Source organism: Fusarium tjaetaba, assembly GCF_013396195.1.
Source record: "Fusarium tjaetaba strain NRRL 66243 chromosome Unknown NRRL66243_c0000092, whole genome shotgun sequence".
Lineage (NCBI taxonomy): Eukaryota > Fungi > Ascomycota > Sordariomycetes > Hypocreales > Nectriaceae > Fusarium > Fusarium tjaetaba.
Genome location: NW_023501288.1, coordinates 39,728 through 60,251, shown reverse-complemented (window position 1 = coordinate 60,251; position 20,524 = coordinate 39,728). Strand labels below are relative to the sequence as shown.

General features: G+C 46.7%; 7 protein-coding genes across 7 annotated transcripts; 3 read left to right on the top strand and 4 right to left on the bottom strand.

Moving 5' to 3' along the window:
• Positions 1 to 98: 98 nt before the first annotated feature.
• Positions 99 to 1,093, top strand: FTJAE_4921 (kinase; the record flags this gene model as incomplete). Its single annotated transcript, XM_037351375.1, has 2 exons — positions 99 to 320; positions 371 to 1,093. The coding sequence occupies 2 exons, from the start codon at positions 99 to 101 to the stop codon at positions 1,091 to 1,093; spliced, it is 945 nt and encodes a 314-aa protein (XP_037207930.1).
• Positions 1,094 to 2,308: 1,215 nt separating this feature from the next.
• FTJAE_4920 (GNT1 alphan-acetylglucosamine transferase) lies at positions 2,309 to 3,505 on the bottom strand (the record flags this gene model as incomplete). Its single annotated transcript, XM_037351374.1, has 3 exons — positions 2,309 to 2,365; positions 2,421 to 3,016; positions 3,091 to 3,505. 3 exons carry the CDS (start codon positions 3,503 to 3,505, stop codon positions 2,309 to 2,311), a joined length of 1,068 nt encoding a protein of 355 aa, XP_037207929.1.
• A 1,589-nt stretch (positions 3,506 to 5,094) lies between these two features.
• FTJAE_4919 (glutamic acid decarboxylase) lies at positions 5,095 to 7,350 on the top strand (the record flags this gene model as incomplete). The annotated part of the gene is made up of 1 exon (XM_037351372.1): positions 5,095 to 7,350. The coding sequence occupies one exon, from the start codon at positions 5,095 to 5,097 to the stop codon at positions 7,348 to 7,350; it is 2,256 nt and encodes a 751-aa protein (XP_037207928.1).
• Positions 7,351 to 8,321: 971 nt separating this feature from the next.
• FTJAE_4918 (uncharacterized protein) lies at positions 8,322 to 11,488 on the bottom strand (the record flags this gene model as incomplete). Its single annotated transcript, XM_037351371.1, has 6 exons — positions 8,322 to 9,294; positions 9,348 to 9,599; positions 9,647 to 10,038; positions 10,090 to 10,122; positions 10,177 to 10,933; positions 10,986 to 11,488. The coding sequence occupies 6 exons, from the start codon at positions 11,486 to 11,488 to the stop codon at positions 8,322 to 8,324; spliced, it is 2,910 nt and encodes a 969-aa protein (XP_037207927.1).
• Positions 11,489 to 11,967: 479 nt separating this feature from the next.
• FTJAE_4917 (uncharacterized protein) lies at positions 11,968 to 12,627 on the bottom strand (the record flags this gene model as incomplete). The annotated part of the gene is made up of 2 exons (XM_037351370.1): positions 11,968 to 12,196; positions 12,257 to 12,627. 2 exons carry the CDS (start codon positions 12,625 to 12,627, stop codon positions 11,968 to 11,970), a joined length of 600 nt encoding a protein of 199 aa, XP_037207926.1.
• Positions 12,628 to 12,872: 245 nt separating this feature from the next.
• Positions 12,873 to 13,355, bottom strand: FTJAE_4916 (uncharacterized protein; the record flags this gene model as incomplete). Its single annotated transcript, XM_037351369.1, has 1 exon — positions 12,873 to 13,355. One exon carries the CDS (start codon positions 13,353 to 13,355, stop codon positions 12,873 to 12,875), a length of 483 nt encoding a protein of 160 aa, XP_037207925.1.
• A 1,065-nt stretch (positions 13,356 to 14,420) lies between these two features.
• Positions 14,421 to 19,868, top strand: FTJAE_4915 (uncharacterized protein; the record flags this gene model as incomplete). The annotated part of the gene is made up of 4 exons (XM_037351368.1): positions 14,421 to 14,845; positions 14,894 to 18,755; positions 18,810 to 19,283; positions 19,377 to 19,868. 4 exons carry the CDS (start codon positions 14,421 to 14,423, stop codon positions 19,866 to 19,868), a joined length of 5,253 nt encoding a protein of 1,750 aa, XP_037207924.1.
• Positions 19,869 to 20,524: the final 656 nt, after the last annotated feature.

Here is a 20,524-nt window from a genome sequence, read left to right as displayed (position 1 = left end):
TTCGTGGGGCTTATCAAAGCTGGAAAATAAAAAAGTTCCCAGCGCCACTATGATCAAACATTGAAGAGCAGTTATTCAATTACATACAGCAGCACAACATGGCTTCCAAGCGCAAAACGTCATCGTCATTTGGACTGGAGAGAAGAGTGCGACCGAGGAGAGAGGATGAGTGGGTAGAAGAGCCAGAGAGTCAAAGTTCCTCAATTGAGGACGATAATGATGAGGTGGAGGAGGAGGGTATTCGGGGCGCATCTGATGATGATGACGATGAGGAAAAGGAAGATCAAGAATCCGAAGAAGGGTCGGAAGATGAATCCGAGGTAATTCCATTACGTCTCTCCTCGAAAACACAATGCTGACTATACTACAGCCAGAGCAAGATACGCCAAAAATAGACCTCTCATTAGTCTCATTCGGAGCTCTCGCAAAAGCACAAGCATCATTGCCATCTGCTGGCCGCAAATCAAAATCGAAGAAATCTACCGATGAAGACGCCCCTAAAACAGAAACACCCGCGCCCAGGAAATCCACCAAATCAAAGGACGACCCTAAGCCCAAACGATCTTCCAAACACGCCCCGCAAGAACAAACCTCCAAGAAGCCCGTATCTCGCCGCCGTGAGATCCTCCCAGACAACCGGCGCCAGTATCGCGATCCTCGTTTCGACCCCCTAGTAGGCCGCGTCGACGAAGAGAAAGCTAGCAAAGCCTACGCCTTCCTAGACGAATACCGAGACAAGGAGATGGCCGACCTTCGCGCACAGATCAAGAAGACCAAAGACTCCTACGAGAAGGACAATCTAAAACGCCAACTCCAATCCATGGAATCTCGCAAGAAGGCCAACATGCGAAGACAGGAGGAAGAGAGGTTGCTGAAGGAGCATCGCCAGAAGGAGAAGGAGCTTGTGGCGCAGGGCAAGACGCCGTTCTACCTGAAGAAGAGCGAGCAGAAGAAGCAGCTGCTTGTGAACAGATATGAGGGCATGAGTAAGGGACAGGTAGATAGGGCGATTGAGAGGAAGAGGAAGAAGGTTGCTGGTAAGGAGAAGAAGGAGTTGGACTTTTTGCAACGGGGATCTCGACCACGAGGATAGTCGAGTTCAAGATCAGATTTTTACAGGAGATGGGAGATCAGTTAAGAGGTTGGACTTGTGCGAGTTGCATCCTGGTAGATGTCATTCGATGATCTCCAAGAGCCGTTCGCACTATCGTTTTGGCTCCATTTGCCCGCCTACGCATACATCAGACATAGCGAAATTGCATTTCAGAACGATCATGTTGGTCTATACACGCCACTCGTGACCCAGCTCAGCCCACCATTGCTTTCCAGTGTCTCTCTCCCCAACGATTCAACCTTAGTCACATTCAGCAAAAAGTTACAGAAACAGCAAAAGAGAAAACATACAACAGCGGGGATTCGCTGGTCGTCACCGACCCAACTACTAATCCGCCCCTTATCAGCTTATCTATGGGAGAGCGGACGGGATCCCGAGTTCTCTGATAGGTATGGTCGTACGTGATTGTCATGGCTGCAGCTTCAACTTATAACGAGAATCTGATGAAGCTATCGGTAAACCATACGACCATTCTAGCGGGACAAACCAGAAGGACCACCATCGTGTAAAGGAATAGTATATATTTGTGAACGAAATGTCTGAGACAATAGAAGTTTACCGACTAGGTAAAAGATGCATAAGTATAGGTCGAAACACTAAAGAAATGTACGACAGTGTACAGTCGTGAGGTGCCACCAATGCAACTGACAAGTGGCCACCTGTGTGAACTGGGATTCCGCTCCACTACGTACCTTGATTCTTGATTTTCGCAATATTTGTACTCACGAAGGACAACCCAAGACATCACAGGCACACAAACTGATGTAGGGTAACGCAGCCACAACGTCAATTAACGGGTAACTATGGGTCTGCCGTTAAGATCCGTGATTGGCCCGATTGTCGTGCACATCATCCAAACGCATGTAAGTGCGTCGTACAGATTGTAATCATGGCTAATTACTGAACGGAAGTTATTAACTGTCTTGATCGAAACTGGGATATTGTCTATTTCCGGGTGGTTTTTTCTCTTGATAATAAACAAACACTTTGCTCATGCCAAATCATCTCGCTTTCGTCTCGAAATAACACACATGTACCCAGGTATCTGATCAAATGTACATTCCACAAGGAATCAGGTGATAATCCCCTCCAACCACTCCAAAATAGTAATCAATACATACGCCTTTACTCACAATGCATTCCAAGCCTCATAGTCATTGCTCTGATATTGAATAGCCTGCATTTGCCAGGAGATTATTCCTCGTATTCTTCCTCGGGCAATATCACTACCTCATCCAGTCCGCAAATTTCCTACATCTTGTTAGCTTCCAGTCAAGCAGATGGCGGCCGAGAGGGAAATTCTTACCTTTCGCTTCCGTTTAAAATCTGTATAGAAAGAGTTCCATATTATCCTCGCCGCGCAGTCCTCTGCGCCATCCGCCAAAATCGTGCAGTTGGGTTGTGATTGGAGGCGAAGTTCCTCATCCGTTTGTATCCATGGCTTGGAAACCGGCCAGTCCGAAAAATGGACGAGTTTGGCTTCGTTGTAGACAGCGGCGGGATCCCAAGGCTCAGTGTCAGAGCCGAGATACCTCTTGTGATCGTCTGCACGGAACTCGCCCGTTAACAAATCATAGGGACGATGCGGGAGGACAAGAGCACTCTCGCGATACAGGTAGTTCACAATCTCCATATCAAAGTCGTTCTCAGAGGCAGAGTCCACCTTGGCCATAATGCGAGCAAATTCCTTTTCTGAAGGTTGGAGAAGTATTACCTGAGATGAGAGGATCTCCTTCTCAGGAAACAGCCAGTAAGCTCTTGGCATGGCTACTGGTGCTGGGGGCGAAAGGAATAGTTCATCCATCTCTTGCAAGAGTGTGGAATCGGAATCGATAGAAAGCACGCGGCTGTATTGAGTCTGATTGAGAGCGAGGAGCTTTGTATATGAATCAGCCCAGGTATCTGAAGACGACACCAGTTAGCCTGATTCTTGGACAAGAACTATATCCAAAAGAACTGATGAGGGTGTCGTTTACCATCTTTATTGTCCTTGTGCTGAACTGTAATGGGAACGAGCTTGACTCGATATTCATCGCGAGCTTTGACGAGCAATTGGGTATCCACAGAACTACTGTTATTTGCCTCGAACATGTGAGAAGGATACATCATCACTCGATCGGCACGACTGGAAAAACGGTGCAATGACTCAAAGAGCATGACCGAGTTACAGAGATAGTCGCTGTTGGTGACATATTGCGTGTAGGCGAAGCGCGACCAATCGACCTCTATGGAGCCACGGTATTTCAAGGGCTCCTGGTTGAGAAATCCATTAATTGAGAAGAAGTAGAACAAAAAGACGACAACAATGACACCCGCAGCCCATCGATATCGTTTTGGCGCTATGAAGCTCGGCGGGAATGAAGGTGTTAGTTCAGATAGTAGTTTTGCCATTTGTTCCGTGGTTCGCAAGATCTGAGTTGTAGAAGCTGATTTCGAGGCATTCAGCGAGCGGATTTTAATGACTGAGCGATTGAATTGCGGAAATAGTGAGCGAGTGGTGAGTGCGATGAATGTACCTAGATAAAGAGAATGGTCAAGGAGCCTGTCCTTATGTTATACAGTATTATCAGGCAGACAGAAGCTGAAGTCTAGGTAATGAACGCTTCAAAAGAAGATGGAGAAAGAAAGAACATGAAGAAGGAAGATAGAATGAGAGTGAAATTCAGAAGCCAAACACAACTGCCGTCCAACAGAAGGGATGAAATGAATACTGCGGCGTGGCACTTAATTAAGCAAAGACCCTGCAAAGATACTTTTGGACCAGGCGCTTAGATAGGTATGTATCAACCCTGCATGATTTGCGATACCTACTTGAACTAGCCTAGTCGCGACAAGAGATAATATACGATTCGCCAATCGGAGGAAGCTCTTGGTCCCCTAGTCGTTGTTTTCATCTGCCGTGTTCCGACGATCAAGTTGTCCTAATATTGCCCATTCAAACATTATCTCTATATCTAAAGTATAAGCTTGACTTATAAAGGTACTTTAGCTTAAGATATATGGACATGGCTTAAGTTTCTAATAATATGGTTTATTTGTTGTCTCAGATGAGGACTACGAGTTTGTGGGCTTATCACATGTTTGCTTTTCTGTCTAAGCGCTGTCGTAAAAGACACTGCATTGTCATTCACACTGACATGATACTTTCTGAGCATACAGTATTGTTCATCAGCTGATCTTTGTGCACGTCTTAGGGATCTTTTTTTATTATTGCTGGTAATGCAGAAAGCTAACTAGGACATGTCAACCTTTCTATTTCATCTACAATGAGCCTTTCAGTGGTAAAGACTCACTTTGCATCCTTGCATACATATCGATCTTATGTATGCTAATTATGCTGTTGCAAGCTTAATTGAGGACGTCAAGCAAGTAAATGCTTTTCGCCAAGTCATGCCATAGCTCGTCACACATGAACCAAAGCATATGTTGTGTTCCGGTAGTGTCACAACCCTGAAGTCAGCAAATTTCCTACCAACCTCTCATACTTATTCGATGTACTGCAAACCTGATAGAATCCTGTGCTTCCTACTGTACTGATAATAGCGACTCATCACGACTGTGCAGAGCCGCCAGCCTACTGCAACGCTAACACAGGTTGCAATGACACAGTAATCCCTAGTGAAAGCAAATGGAATATGAGGGATACTTGTGATCAGTCCCTCCCGAGTTACGCCGTGCCTCGTGCTCCCTTCCACAGTCTGGCGTGTGTTGTGTTGTGTAAATTGGAAGTTGAACATGACTCTTTTGCAAACTTAGTTATCATGACTCCCTTTCAAGTTGAGCCTCAACTAGGCACACATGCTGTTTGTCTTACCATGGCCTTTTGTTTGCAATAGTCAATGATCGTTCTGCTGCCACTACGAACCAAAGCGTGACCATGTATAAAACACTGCAGGATACCACTTAACCTCTCCACGGTCTACTCACCCCCTGTTCAAACTTCTTATTAGCAGCTTTGTTTCCCCCTCTCCATGCCCAGCATGACAACATCTTCTCCCCCACCTCTGAGTGAACACCCCAGACCTACCAAAGATGAAGGCGAGGGCAGGACCAGACAGTTTTTTGACGAGGTCGTTAGACGTGGCGTCCTTTTCAATGCCGAAATACCCAAACATCCAGAAGCCCAGATCATTGTGCCACGCCAAGTCAGCTTCTCCTCCATGCCAGAGTCTGGCCTCACAGACGAACAACTTATCCATGAATTTACATCTATCATCGCGGGGAGTACTAAATCGAGTTCTCCAAACTTTTTGGTATCTTCTGATGCTACTATGTGCCATGCTGCAATGGGGGCAGCCCTCTTGATACCACTTCTGAACCAAAACATGGCGAACCCAGAGACTTGTCCACCAAAAGCGACCTTTGTTGAGATGGAAGTCATACACTGGCTACGTGAAGCGCTTGGATATCCTGTGCTTGGAGCTTACACCAAAGCTATGGATGTCGGCGGAATCTTTACGCCTGGCGGATGTCTCTCAAATACTGTTGCGCTTTTGGCTGCGAGAGAAAAGCGCTTCCCCGGATCACGCTTGAATGGTATCCCGGTGCTGCCGAGCAAGATCCGTGTGTTGGTACCAGATATCGCAGAGAATCACTCGATACGCTCAGCCATTGCGATGATGTCCCTCGGAGAAGAGAATATCACACCCGTTCCCGTCGATGCTGAGTTTCATATGGATCAAGAAGCTTTAAAACGGATCATCGACCAAGAAGAGAATCTGGGGAACACTATCATGGCCTGTGTTGCATATGCAGGTGATCCAACGTACTTGAGGATCGACGATTTACATGGTCTATCGCAGATCCTCAAAGAGAAAGATATCTGGTTCCACGTTGACGCTTGTCACGGCAGCCAACTTGCCTTTTCAGAACGACATCGCTATAAGCTGCGAGGCATTGAAAAAGCAGACTCAATAACGGTTGACCCGCAACAAGCAATGCTAATTCCCTACGACTGCTCCTTGGTCCTATTTCGTGAGCCCAGTACCCATGCCTCCCTGTCGACCGACCTAGACTCAATCTCCAACATGCAGTGGTCGTTTGGGACAACTGGCCCTTTCGCTGGGTCTAGAGCCTTTAATTCATTGAAGATTTGGTCCTCGATCAAAAGCTATGGAAAGAACAGCATGGGACGGATGATTGATGACAGACTAGAACTCACCAGCGCGATCCACTTGGAGGTTGAACGCCGACCAAACCTCATACTTTTGGCCGGAACCGACATCAACTCCTGCATGTTTATATATGTCCCCGCGAGTGTGCAGCGATACTGTCTTGAACGACACATTTGTCTCTCAGACGCAGACTTGGAGAAAGTCAACCAGCTGAATCTCCACATCCAAGAGGTAATCCATCGAGAACGTGTCTACTATATCTATGGGTTTCCTTTGCAACACTGCCCGCATGGCCGCTTCATCCAGCCCGGAAAGACGGTCTTTGTCCTACGTACCTTGAATGGGAACCCTCAATCAACCATGGGTAATGTGAGAGGCTTGCTGGACAGAATCGAAAACTTGGGACGGTTTCTTCTCATAGATCGCCAGTACATATGTATGGGAGATACTGCTGGCTCGTCAACAAATCGTCTACAAAGAGCTGAACGAAAGCTCATTCAAAGGCTGTATGATTTATTCGACAACAATGACTTCGTAGCCGTTGTCTACGGCTCTTCCTCGCTTCAAAATAATGCTATACTGTCGAACATCGATCTTATGATATTTGCTCACAGCGCTGAGTCCTCGAAAATAAAAAAGGTAGTATCAATTTTCCTCTCTGTGATGGAAGCAGAAGGGATCCTAATCGACTTTGAGATTCCCCTTCACCGAAGACTCCTCGTGACCTTCGAATTTGCTAGCCAAGCTGCAGAGTCTGGGCCTCCTTTGGACGAAACGGGACATGTTTCAAGCATCTCTGATACGCCAGAGTACCTGTCATCTGATGAGATGTTGCGACGATTGGCATTCAACGTGCTTACAACTCCGAATAAGATCATCGCAGCCACGACCAGTGGTACTAATAGACTCAAGAGTTTAGAGACGACGGTAGCCAGAAAGTTGGTGACCAGGATTCAACATCTCGGAGGATCCAAAGTTAGTACGGCGGATGAGTTTGTGGATCTCATAATGTCAGATGGTGGTCGGGGGGAGGGAAAACATCTTGGCTATAAGCCACGAGGGGATGTCTTGAAGAAGCTTCGTAAGATCTTTCAGGATGTACAGAACACTCCGCTTGAGTGAATCTGACATCGTACGTGTTAGTGTTAGTATCGGAAATGTCTTGATGGACCAAAGAACCATTTGGCTATTCATTTTGTCTTCATATCGTGAACAATTCCCGAGGAGACTGACGGCTGTCCAGCTCTAGCCAAGAGTGTCCATTAGGCGCCGTGTAAATACCTCTCCACTGGACCACTGAAATCCACATCAGCAAGAAAAAAGAAATGATGTATTCGCAGGTCTTTGCATTGGGCTGGGGTTTGACCAGTTCACGAACATTATACACCTCCGTTAGCTCAATCTTGCTGCCCTGCTGTGCTGTCATCAGGAGTGTTATGAGCAAAGAGCCAAGTTGTTCAATAGCGTTGTTAAGAAGGCGATTTCCAGGCAAAAGTGATATGCCACTTGGGAGGGACTTGAGGCTTTGGAGAATGGTAGGTTTTCTTATGCCTGGGAAACCATTCAGTACACTAATCTTGCCAGAGTAACTTTGTCCAAAATATTCGGAGACATGAGCGTGATGACTTTGTGGACTTGCCATAACCACGAGGGATGTCTTAGCAGAGGTTTCTGGGTGACTTGAAGGTGATAGAACCAGTCACGCAGGATGAGCTTTTGATGTGACTCATTGGTCATATTGTGCATCAACCAAAGTTTACCCATGACGGTGTTCCTTCTGACAGCTCTCAGTTAACTTTTCATCATGGTTTTAATTCACACAAACTCCTTTGCCTGATACTCTTACATTGATTTCTACTCACTTCCTACCTAGTTTATATACAACACTCTGAACCACTTCGACGTTATGCTCCTCCGTGTTTCCAATAATTGCACATCCAACGACGCATTGATTTCATACTAAGCATCCGGGATGTGGACATCAGTCTAATGTCAGACTTGGTTTCCCATATGACCAAACCCCTTTAGGCAAATAATAGTAAACCCAAGAAAAACAGAACGGGAGGGGAAAACACGGCGTTACATGTCGTCGATCACTCGTCGACCCCACGCTTTTCTCCTGTCTGAGGTCCCTGTGACAGGCTTTCCTGACCCTTCTGACCGGCACGGAGTTGCTCAATTGCCTTGTATCCCTTACCGAGAAGTTTCTTGAGATGATGTGGCTGAATCTGATCAAACTCCTCTACGACCTGATCCCTTCGTTTCTTCCATGCTTCCAACTTCACCCCCTGAGGTCGAGAGGTTTTGGTGACCACGAGTGGATAGGGGCTCGTGTCACGGCGGGTCTGAATACTGCAACCGACACCTGCCTTCTCAAGGACCTGCTGGACATGGGTACGCCGGGGCTTGTTCATCGGGTATTCTTCAGACATCTTTGTGTGGTGGCGAAGAAAGGCGCTGACACGCTCGCAATCGCCGCAGTCACAGGGAACGCCGGCGAGGGCCCAGGTCCAAGGCTCACGGGGCTCCGGTCCAAGAAAGTTGTCAAGAACACCCCGAGTGATAGCAGAGAAAAACTTCTTGTAGGTTGGTGTGCTCAAGGAAATGCCCTCGTTTTCGAGAAGGGGGATAGTGGAACGCAGAAAAGGAAGCCAGGTCAACTGGAAACTGGCCTTTGAAAGTCTGCCAACCTGCTTGGTGATCTTGGACATGAATTGACCTGAAACATTGTTCGACTTTGTGCTGGCCTTCAAAAGTCCCGAGAAGAAGTTTCCCATGTCATTGTGCGTGACTGCATTCCCCAGCCTAAGCTGAGCCCACATCTTGGAAGTCAGCCAAGGCGGGAGGTTCATCTTTTTTGACTGCTCTTGGATTGTTGTTGGATGCTGTAGTGAAGCAAAGTCCTGAGACTCGATCAATAAGCCTGCCATAGTTCGATAGAGATCCATGCCCTGTTGCCGAGGAAGTTTGCCCTCCTCAATCAGAGCCATCACTCGTGCCAAGGTCATGAAACGGAAGCCTGGGGCCAGAGGACAATCCTTGAAAAGAGGCACGACACTTCGTAATCTGTTAGCATAGTGGGAATAGACGAGAGAGGAGGGGCGGATGAATTAGCTTACAACTCTTTCAGGAAATCAACCTTGCTCTCGAAGTACAGCGCAAAACCGACCACAGCCAACGCGTCGTCTGCAACCACTTCAATAGGAACACCTCCATGACACAAATTCTTCAGTGTTTGACGGGTCCATTCCAAAATTGGCCCAGGCGTTGGAAGAGCGTCGGCGGGTAGGTCACTAGGAAGAGGGATAAAGTGAGATACGAGCTTGTGCTTGTGTGGCAACCCTTCCTCTGAAGCCATAGCAAGCGAGAGTCTTGCTTACATTAGTAAAGAAACAGTCATAGATGTGGTAGAACGTACCCTTTCTTGAGCTTGTTGAAATTGTCTAAAGTCTTGTCATCATCATCGGGTTCGATCACCCATTGTCTCAACCAGGTAAACAAATCAGATGGAAGGACCTTGTAGAATTTGGCCAGAATGTTCTCAGAAATTTGGTATCGCTCATGTTGTAGGGCAACTTTGACGACCTTTGACAAGACGGACTTATCCTTCATCAAGTCAGGGCGGGTTTCCAGCTTGGGCATTGCATTCTCAACAAGTTCGACCATTGTGCTGATCAGGTGATCTTGCACATCAGGCTGAGAGCACAAGTGCACAATATACTTGATCTGCATTTCTGGAGACGCATCGCAATGGTTATCGAGTTCGCTAAGTAAGCCAGCAACCGAGTCGTGAGGAGCAATAACGATGGTCTGTTCGTGATAGTCAGTGAGAGGTACACTTGAAACAAGCATCGTACTTACGCCTCGACGATACCAATGTGTTGCTGTTGTACCCTAATAGCATAGGTTAGCAATAAGCTATCATCTTGGATCTTGCCAAGTACGCACAGAGAAGCCACTGAATTCATACTCATTCTCAGACTTCACACCCTCGAAGGCACTTGGATCAAGAATACAATTCTCCGCGACGATTAGCTCATCAGCAACGACTTCACCTTGTAAGTCTCTAAGAGTCTTTAGTCGACAAACCGCTTCATCAACTGAATACAATGAAGGGTGATAACCTTTGAATGGGTCTCGGTAGGTGTCAAGAGTCCTGGACAAGGTGAATGGCAAGTGGCAGAAAGCCTGCATCTCTGGCTCTGTAAAGTCCACCATCCCAATCTCCTCTCTCTCAAGCAGTGCAAGATACATCGTAACCGGGAATCCCTCCAATGCTTTTTGAAGAGCCATGAACCGGGTCATGTCTGCTCCTTTCAGCGACTTTTGGGAAATGTTGGCTTGAGTATAGTCGTGATCTAGGACGTGGCATGCATATGGAGTTTTGCGATCCCTTTGCTCCCGCGCGAGCCATCCTTGAACACATTCACGGAGGGGCCGAAGTTTGGTTTCCGAGAAGGTATCAGATGTGTGCGGCGAGGATTGGCCAGTAGCGAGGTTATAGGTAAGAACCCAGCGATAGCCTGACTTGACGGGAAGAACTTCGTGGTGAACATCTGAGTACCAAGCAGCACAAGAAGCTTGGCTTTTAGAAGATTCGTAGACAATCTTCTCGCCGCAGTGCTCCAGAACAACCTCTCCACCCTTGTGTTTCGATGGCAAAGTGACGACAAGGGTTCCAAACATGTCGGGGATTTTCTCCGTGCTGACGACAACGTTAGTTGGGCTGGCCATACGGAAAGGAAATATTGACATACTCGGCGTGTGCTTTGAACATGGCACCCTTTTCATAGAGAAGCATCTTGTAGAGCTCGGCGTGGACAGGCGTCTTGATGCCCATATTTTGAGCGACGATTTCACTCAGTTCCTGGAGGTAGTTGGACCATTCTTCTCCGCCGATGGTGAACTGCTCAGGATCGAGTTCCCAGGTTTTTCGGACAGAAGTGTCGACGATAGTGTCACTTCCTCTTCCAAAGGGCGCTTGTCGTGCCTGAGTGATAATCTTCACTACTTGGGCCTTCTTGAGGGGAAGTTTGATATCGCCAACACCTTGAACAGAGATGTTGAAATCCTCGGGAATCTCAATTTCTTGATCGAAGGCAACCTTTTCCACGGTCTTGATGTCTTTGATTGCCTTGAGAAGATCGGCTTTGAAGTCATCTGTAGTCGCCATCGTGCTTGAGTTGCTTGCAACGCTCTGCTTGTCTTCGTCATTGTCTGAGCCGGAGCCAGATTCTGTAGTAGGGCGATCGGGAGCCATATTTCATGAAACTTCACGATCAGAGATTTGAATGAAAGTAAGCCAAAGGTTGTGTTTGCTCCTATTCAGAGAGTTGTTACGCAAGAAGTAGAGTATCGGCCAATGCAGTCCGGTTATTCTTGGTGCTGTCACGGCGAATGTGAAAAGAAAACAGATCCAGAAAGAGGATGAGAGGTATGAAATAGTTTGTAATTAGTTTATCTGAGCTGTCATTATGTTTAAGCGGTCTTTGTTGACTTTTCATCCTTGCAGTGCGCCACACCGTAGAGCAAACGAGCCTTAAGGCGCCAGATGCAGGCACTTGCTGGCAGTGGCCGAACAAAGAACATATCGTACATGGGATGAGGAAAGGTCATAAAAAAAACAACGCTTTCTAAGTTTAGAACAGTTTTTAGCAAATCCAAAAACGTTGCTTGAACAGGTAAATACTCTTATAGCAATCGTTAGATGTAACAGGGTTTAATACTACCTACGGGCTCTTATAGTAATTCTCTAAAGAATTTCTCTAACTTGGCCTTTCCATCATCTTTGGCCAAGAAACCATTTTCATCCTTTGCACAATTCTTTTGCAAACACATGAACTGTTTAGAGCTGATATTTAGAGGCTTCTTTAAGTCGAGCATGGCGCTTATACCCGCCAGCTTGAGTCCGCATTCCGAACAGAAATCCCGCTCCTCTTTGTAAAATGCTCCGAGACAAAGCCCGTCCCTGCAAGAAAGTCAGCTTGGTGAGCACATGGTTGATTGTTGAGACAAGCTGGCCACTGACTCGTCGGCAACACAAAGATACTCCTGTGTCCCGAAAATCGACATCACGTATTCTACTGTTTCGTCCGGCCCTGGAAGACCTTCCGGAAGGTCTGATTCGTAGCACGCCCTCGAATAATTGAAAAAGTATTGCCTAAGAGAAGAGCGGCATGACGATGAACAGTATGCTGCTGCTGCTGCTGGGTCCTTCAAATAATGTCCCTTCTCTATCGAATCTCGACCGAGGAAGAAAGGGCAGTCAATGTCTGACGTAAGAGCCTGGCGACATTCTTCATCAATGGATTCGGGAATCGTGCTGTTCCATGGCTTGAGAGCGGTAGCTGAGTGAGTTGCGAGAGTGAAGACTATGGACGTGAAGATTGGGAATCGCATGGCTACGAGTAATCGAGGAATAAGGAGGGCAGTTGACATGTAAGAAGAGGGAATTATGTTGAGAACGAGATCTCTTATGTGAGGTCAATGCATTGTTGGTTGTTGGTCGGATGTCAATATTACTGGATCGATCCACTCTTCATTTAAATTCTATACCAACACTCCATGATGCTAACAACCAACAACCAAAACTCCATGCTCTCACAAACGCTATAACAAATCAGAAGGAATACGAAGTCGGCAGCCTAATCACCTCCTCCTCCTCCACCGCCGCCTCCTCCACCATCACCACCACTGCTTCCACCACTATCTCCTCCACTTCCTCCGCCAGAATCACTGCATCCTCCTCCGCTGCTGCTGCCTCCATGGTCTCCATGACCCCCATAACTATGACCGCCGCTGCCTGATCCATCTTCTACTCCTCCCCATCCCCAATGGCCTCTATCTCTGTGCCCATGGCCGTGACTGTTGCCAGCTGTGTCATCCGAGACTCCTCCATACACGTTTCCGACGGGATAGTTTCCACCATCAGTGGTAGTTGGGGCATGGTATCTTCCCCACCGAGGCCCAGCAGAGCCCGCCTTGTTTGCAGATGTTTTCTGTACATGTGCTGGAGCTGTATAAGCGCGCTTTGGTAGAGCTTCGTCAGGTGTTGGCTTTGACTTTTCAGTGTCTCTTGGCTTCTTCCGTCTTGGAAAATATTTGGTAAAAAGATCTTTAGGAGACATTGCGGTAGAATTCTAGTTATTGAGGGCCAAAATATTGTATGGAATTGAGCGTATGTTTGCCCTTTATATCTGACGAGAATCACTTACAAGACTGCCTCGGCTGTGTTGGTGCGAACTAAAATGGTGCCTGTGGTGCCACCATCTTCATCTTCAGCCAAGTCGGGCGTCTTACAGCCCACCTGACTCGGCCGAAACCGAACAGTCTTACGAGCTTCGAATATTCTTACTAAATGGAGACATAGCTTAAACAGAGCTTATGGTATTTTATTAATGCCTGAATGTTGTAAGTCGGCGGAGTTGAACATGCGATAGGATGAGACGAAGCTTGTCCTTGAAATTTATGTGATCCTAATCCACGAGCTTGACTATAAAAGAACTTGACGGAGTGTCTTCTATTCTAGGAGAAGGAGAGACACTCCGTCCGTTCTCCCAAAGTCAAGCTGGAGAGGGCTCTACATTTGAGACAATGAGCTTTATGGTCCACCGTAGAGCCGTTAGCAACAGCTGCCGCTCTCCACTTCTAACCGCCCAGCTGATATCGACTTCTTGCTCAGCCCCAGGCGCTTCAGTAAGCCAGACAAGAATGCCTGCTTTGGAAGAATGACGACACTTGCTATAGCTTTCTAGCGAGGCTGATTTTATGATTTGCGTAATGTGATGAGAATTGTCAGTGTGGCAGCATCGCCTTGCAAAGGTGTAATAAGACACACAAACTGCGATGCAAAGAACCTTAGTCTTGTACAACGCCTTTTATGACAAGACAAGAGCATGAGTCTGTAAGGCCCGCTTAGTACATTCTTGCCACTGTTATTTACTGCTGTCCATTCCTTACTATGAATGCACTTCGCTGGGGCATTGGCTGGCTTGCCGCCTTGAAATGTATTTGACGAATTACAGAAGGTGTTATCGGCATCTGTTTCCAAACAAAATCATGGGCTGTTATTGGAAAGCGCCTTACACAGCCGGACCTGCTGAAAAGGATACCTAGAATCTCTAGCTGAAAGACTTGTTCGCACTCTTCAACCTCACCTCAACACCCAAGTTTACACCTACAGCATAACAAAAATGAGCTCTTTACAAGTTCTTAACATATCCAGCACAATTTTCCGCTATTCTGGCCTTGTCGGAAATCTCATAGCTATCTCTTCAGCAGCTCAAGTTCCGCCAGGAAGTCCTCCCTTGCGGTATATATATGATCAACTCAATGCGATCCAGTCGGAGTTGATAGATGGCCTCTTTTCCTTGCAGAAGGAAAAACTCCCATCGGATGACGAAAACTTTACTAACATACTGAATTGTGCGAGAGCGTGTGTAAGGGACTGTAACACTCTTCTTAAGGCTGCCAAGACAAATCTCGAGAGAGAGACTCAAGATGGGCAAGGGGGACAGTTCTTGCGTTTAGTTGATCAGCTATTCGTGCCTCCATATTTTAGGAGTCTCCAAGGCGCGGTCGATGAGTACACTCGACCAAGTACTCACCACTCGGCGAAGTGAGTCAAACATGTGTTCATTGTATTGATCCATACTAACATTGACAGCAACATCATATGCCATTTGCACAACCAATTGGAAGCCATTGAAACCCGTTTCAATATTTCTCTAGGATGCGAGGCTTTCGAAGAGCTCCAAAGGTCTACAGCCCTTGTTGATGCTCAACTCGGCCAAATTTCTTACGGAACAGAGGCTTGGGACGAAATATGTGACAGACTGCAACACATATTATCCAACCTTCACCACCTACAGATGGCACTCCCAATGTTATGCGCCCTCAACCATAGCGAGAGATCACTTCGCCGGAGTAGGATCTCGACAGCTCTTGAGGGAACGTTCTCCTGGGTCTTCCAAGAACAAATAGACGACACCATCCTTGCTCATTCTTGGTTGCGTCGCTGGCTCACTTCAGATCACAGCCTTTTCTGGGTCACAGGAAAACCGTGTTCAGGGAAATCGACATTGATGAAATTTGTTTCCGAGCATCATGATACCCGAGATTTACTACAGGAATGGGCTAGGCATAGGGAGCTATTGATCGTCAATCACCACTTTGATGCCACGGGTCTACCAATCCAGAGATCGTTTGAGGGACTCCTGAGATCCCTCGTATTTGGAATTATCAGTGCAAAGCCAAGTCTCTTGAAGAATTCGCCGTCGAATCTTGGCTCAGCATCGAGCACCCTGCCAGCAACTTTCAAATTAGGAGACATATTAAGCTCCATAACAAGGAACGAAGTTCCAGTCAACATTTGTTTCTTTATCGATGGGCTGGATGAATATGAGGGAGATCATGCTAAGCTGTGTCAACTGATAGAAGATTTATCATCTCTCCCTCATGTCAAGTTCATTGTCTCTAGCAGACGATTGGCTGTGTTTGATACTTCACTCAATATTTCCTCTGAAGCCAAACTATCTATGGAAGAGGTCAATTGGAGCGATATCAGCAGATACATCACTTTTCACTTGGATGGAAGCCAGGTACAAAGCTATATGAACCATTCGAAGTACAAGGATATCAGTGCTAAAGCAGAGGGAGACTTCCTCTGGGCTGTTTTAGTAACTCGTTTTCTCCTTGAGGCTCCGCCTCTCGTGCTTGATGCCTACAACGGAGCAGACAGTGTTGCAGGCATCCCCAACAACCTACCAGGCCTAGCAAAGATTGTGACAGAATCTTTATCTTGTGGAAAAGCTGCTGAGTACCTGACAATGGCTCACGAAGCAAAACGGTACCTAGCTGCCGAAATCCTCTACTTTCACAACTTCGACTTTGCCAATGATATGTACGCTTTCATGACACCAAAGGAACTTTTATCAACACGCGACGAGAAAACAAAAGAACTGCATCACCAGATTTATCGTGACATCATACAGACGTGTGGAGGGCTGCTGGAAGTTGTCGATGGACAAGTTGTCTTCGTGCATCGAGCTGTTTTGGAATTGATGCATTCTGAAGAGTTTCACAACTACTTACTTACCAAAGCTCGGAAAGGGTTCGATTCTGAACTCTCGGTCTTCAAAGCATCAGTTTCTTGGTTCAAGCGCAAATGTTTCAGGAGCGGCCAATTCGTCGACTTACAGCCCGAGCCGGCAGCGGTCAGTCTAGCATATGTCAAGAGTCTTTCAAAGTTCCATAGGAGATTAGGAAGTACCTTGCCCGATTTTCAGGATACATTTAATCAGCCAGTCAACGTTTACTGGATGACAAAGGCCGTCAACATCCGAGGAGGCTTTCACAACGTATGCAAGCACGAAAGATGGCTGGATGTTGTCAAAGACTTGGGATATAGCGACGACACTGCACTATCAGTTTCAGATCCACTGAAGAAGCTGTATAAGCGATGGCTTCATCCGTACGAAGAGCATCTGCACCAAAAGAAGCTAGAAGAACACGACCCTATGAAAGATATTGAAGACCTTGTTGAGAGCTTGAGGAAATGCCTTGAATATGCACGACGTTGCGATCAGAAGGAAAATATTGCTGCCACAACTTGGGCACTCCTTGACAATATTGAAGAAACCCTGTTGTCGATGACTGCGAGGAATCAATTCAACATATCAGATTTGTCTATGACAAGGGGCATTTATCGTCATCTTGTGATTGAATCTGGTATCCAGAGATACATCGCGAACAAACTCTGGGTTGATCCAGGATATTTCGACAACAAATATTCACAGAACTACCGGTCAGCTCTTTGTTCTGCGCTTGGAGCAGTACCACATAGTCTTCATCCCCCGCATCTCAGTCCAGAGTCTGTCGATATATCGCTCTTTAAATCACTTCTTGCTCTTGGGTATAAGCCAAACAAGTTTCACCATGCAGGGGAGACACCTTGGGTGTCCTTTGTGAATACCTATGTTCCTAACACATTGTCCAATTCACCCCCGAGGCTCGACAAGATAAACATCAATCTGATAAATGAGATATCCATTCTCATGCTTGAGCATGGGGCCAGGCCAGGAGACTATGCCGAACTGCTGGACGAGAAATTGAGAACGTGGAAAGTTCCAATTTGGTTCAAGTTTCTCATGCTGGCCCATTGGGTACCGACTTTTCAACAGGCCATGTTCGAACGTGTTTTCAGTATGATGTTCGAGAGGGCCCCAGATATCCCTGATTCCAGAGCTTTACTGGAACTCAAATCCGATGGCGAAACATATGAATGGATTCCTTTTCCATTATGGGCAATATGTGCTGACAATTTTGCACTGCCTAACGTGTCCGATTCTAGCCCGTCTAATGCTGATTTTGTATTCAGGGTATTTGCAGGAGTTTGCGAAAAGAATCTGAATAACTTGGAAATGTCTGAAAGGTCTCGAAAATACCTCGCGAGCTACTTCCTTCCAGATTACCCGGAGCTTAGTAGACAAATATTGATGCTCAATCCCGGAAGCGACTCCAGGACGATAGGTTTCACAACAATCACCTCGGTCACGCGGGACGGAAATACAGAGAGCATTGAGGGTCTAAATTCTACGGCTGTGACTTCAATTGAGCTTCCAGAAGGTATAGAGGTTGAATCTCCTAAAGACGGTGCAGTGTGCAATAGCGCGAGAGCAGAGTCGGATGCATTCATTGATGAAGTTGGCTCAATTCAGTCGATTGACGAGGACATTCAGTCAAACAACAGCAGCATTGTACGGACTCTAGGCACCATCGCGGCTGAGAGCCAAATTGGCGACTTGCTTTCCCAGCATCCGGATCTCCGCTTTATCATTGATATATCCTCAGAACTCATGCCAAAGGAGAGGCTCGAGCGCAACATTCGGAGATCACTCAAGCTTTTGTATCTTAAACTCAGAGAGCACGCGGAAAAGCACATCGAAATCCAGGTTTTGACAACTCGAATGCTTAAGGGGCGAGGTTCAAGGACTAGAATCTCAAAAAGAACTGTCGATGGCGAGTTAGCATCCCCACCTCCAGTGAATAGCAATGAAGAAGAAGAAGAAATACGCCCAAGCTTTCGGAAGGATCGAGCTTATCTAAACAATTGGATATTAAAGACGGAACTGGCTGCAAGACCAGATGAGAAGCCTCAGCAGCCATCAGATGAGACTGAACATACTAAGCTGGCGGAAAGCGACGACGATATTAGCGAAGAAATACAGAGTGATTCTGAAGAATTTCAAGCAGTTCAGGTCGCAGAAGAATTTCTCATGAAGGGTCCTCCTTTCCAGGCGTTCTTGGAACACCTTGGACTCTCATTGTTACCTGATGCTCTCAAGCAGGTCATGCAATTAGCTGCGTGGGATACCATTGAGCTGATTGATACTCCGGCAGAAGTCTCACTTTCTGATCAAATCAAGACTTCTGTGGAAAAGCTGACCGGCAGCCTCTGGGATTGGTGGCCACTCAGACCGCCGAAGGTACCTTTGCGAAGGGGATACGTACGAATGAACTGGGTTTGTGTGAGTTATAACGAGCATGCATGACTTTCTATGCAACCTCCTGACCAGAAATAGCATTGCGGCAAGCCGTTTTGGGTAGACATTACTCACTCTCAAGCACGAATTATTAAGAGAATGACCAAGAACCCTACCATGTTTGCTGAAGACCACCACAAAGTCACCCATACCAAGCGTAATGCCTTCCAAAGGGTCACAGCATGGTTCAAATGGAACTCTGGAGCCATTTTACCTGTCTCGACGCCAATATCCCAAGGTAGTCAACAGTCGTCTGGTGTGGGTGGCAACAACCGAGTTCAACAGGGGGTGGCTACTGCGGAGCAGAACAACATCCCGCCTGTGACTATTGATGATCTGAGGATCTTATTTGGAGTACCCATGGGACTTAAGACGCTACATGTGATCCCAATCCCGGTCAACCAACCAGACAGCAACGTTTTCCCACAACTGAAGGCTGAGTATAGAAGAATGCGTGGCCGATGGAGAGCTTGGTTCTCTTTCTGGCAGCTCAGTCACTGCAATTTCGTCAAGGTGAGTGCATGTCCCTATAAATTTACACTCCCATATGTCGAATGCCTTAGATTGATCTCCCATCGCCTGTCAGTGACACTAATGGTTTGTTAGTTTGAGAGCATTGCCCGCAACATTGTTGTCGCGTGTGGTCAAGATCTGCCAAAGGCTAGCGACTTGGACTACGATTACATGCCAAAACCACCTCAAGCATCAATACCACCTGTTCATCCACATATCTTTGAAGCTGCATTCAACAGCTGCACTGGTGGCAAATGCCGAAACCCCTCTCCTTTTCACAACTGCTATGAGTTTGAAGAAACGACTTACATAAAGAGGATTCCGAAGAAGAAGACGCCACTTTCACCAGGAACCATTGATATTCCTATCTGGGGTCTCGAAGCCCGGCATTGCATCTCGTGCTTTCATGTTATTGTATACCACTTGCTTATTCTCATTCCTCCCTTTGTGCTGTGGGGATGGTGGATGAGTAGGCATCCTGATGACATACAGAGCGCATCTGTTCCCATGACTATTGTTTTGGCAATGATTTCTATGTTTTGGAGTGCTACAGGAATTATGAAGCAATTTCGTGGCGAGCCATAGTTCTATGGGTGGTCTGGGGATCTATTCTGAACTTTTTACTTAGAGATATGAAGACACGACTGATGATGATAGAATTGTTTCATGTCAGGGATCTGCAGGATATAGAGAAAGCTGGTCTTAAACAGAACGGAAGGACAGAGATTTATTCTATGCCATCTGTTGTCTCCTCTCTAGTCATATCCAAGCAGTATCTACCGCCAACTCGTCCTCGCCTGGATACTATCCTGCTCGTGTGGGGAATGAGAATCGTAACAGAACCGACTCAGACATCAACAAGATCAGGCCGCGTGGCCTAATGGCTAAGGCGCTAGATTTCGGTCTTCAGCAACTGATCCCTCTAGAGATTCCAGGTTCGACTCCTGGCGTGGTCGATTGACACAGCTGATCCATTTTCTTTTTACAATTCTCTCCTTCATATGAAGAAGAGATGTCTCTTTTTTTCGCTTTACGCAAGATGAGAGACAGAGCGAGCAAAAATGTGGTTCCGCCCGGGATCGAACCGGGGACCTTCTCGGTGTTAACGAGATGCCATAACCAACTAGACCACGGAACCTGTGATCATCGAGATTACTCTCTTGGCGATTGCTGGTTGGGATCTCGCTATTGGGCTCCAAGTTCCCGGAACCACAAGCTATTCAGAAAATAGACAGACTGAT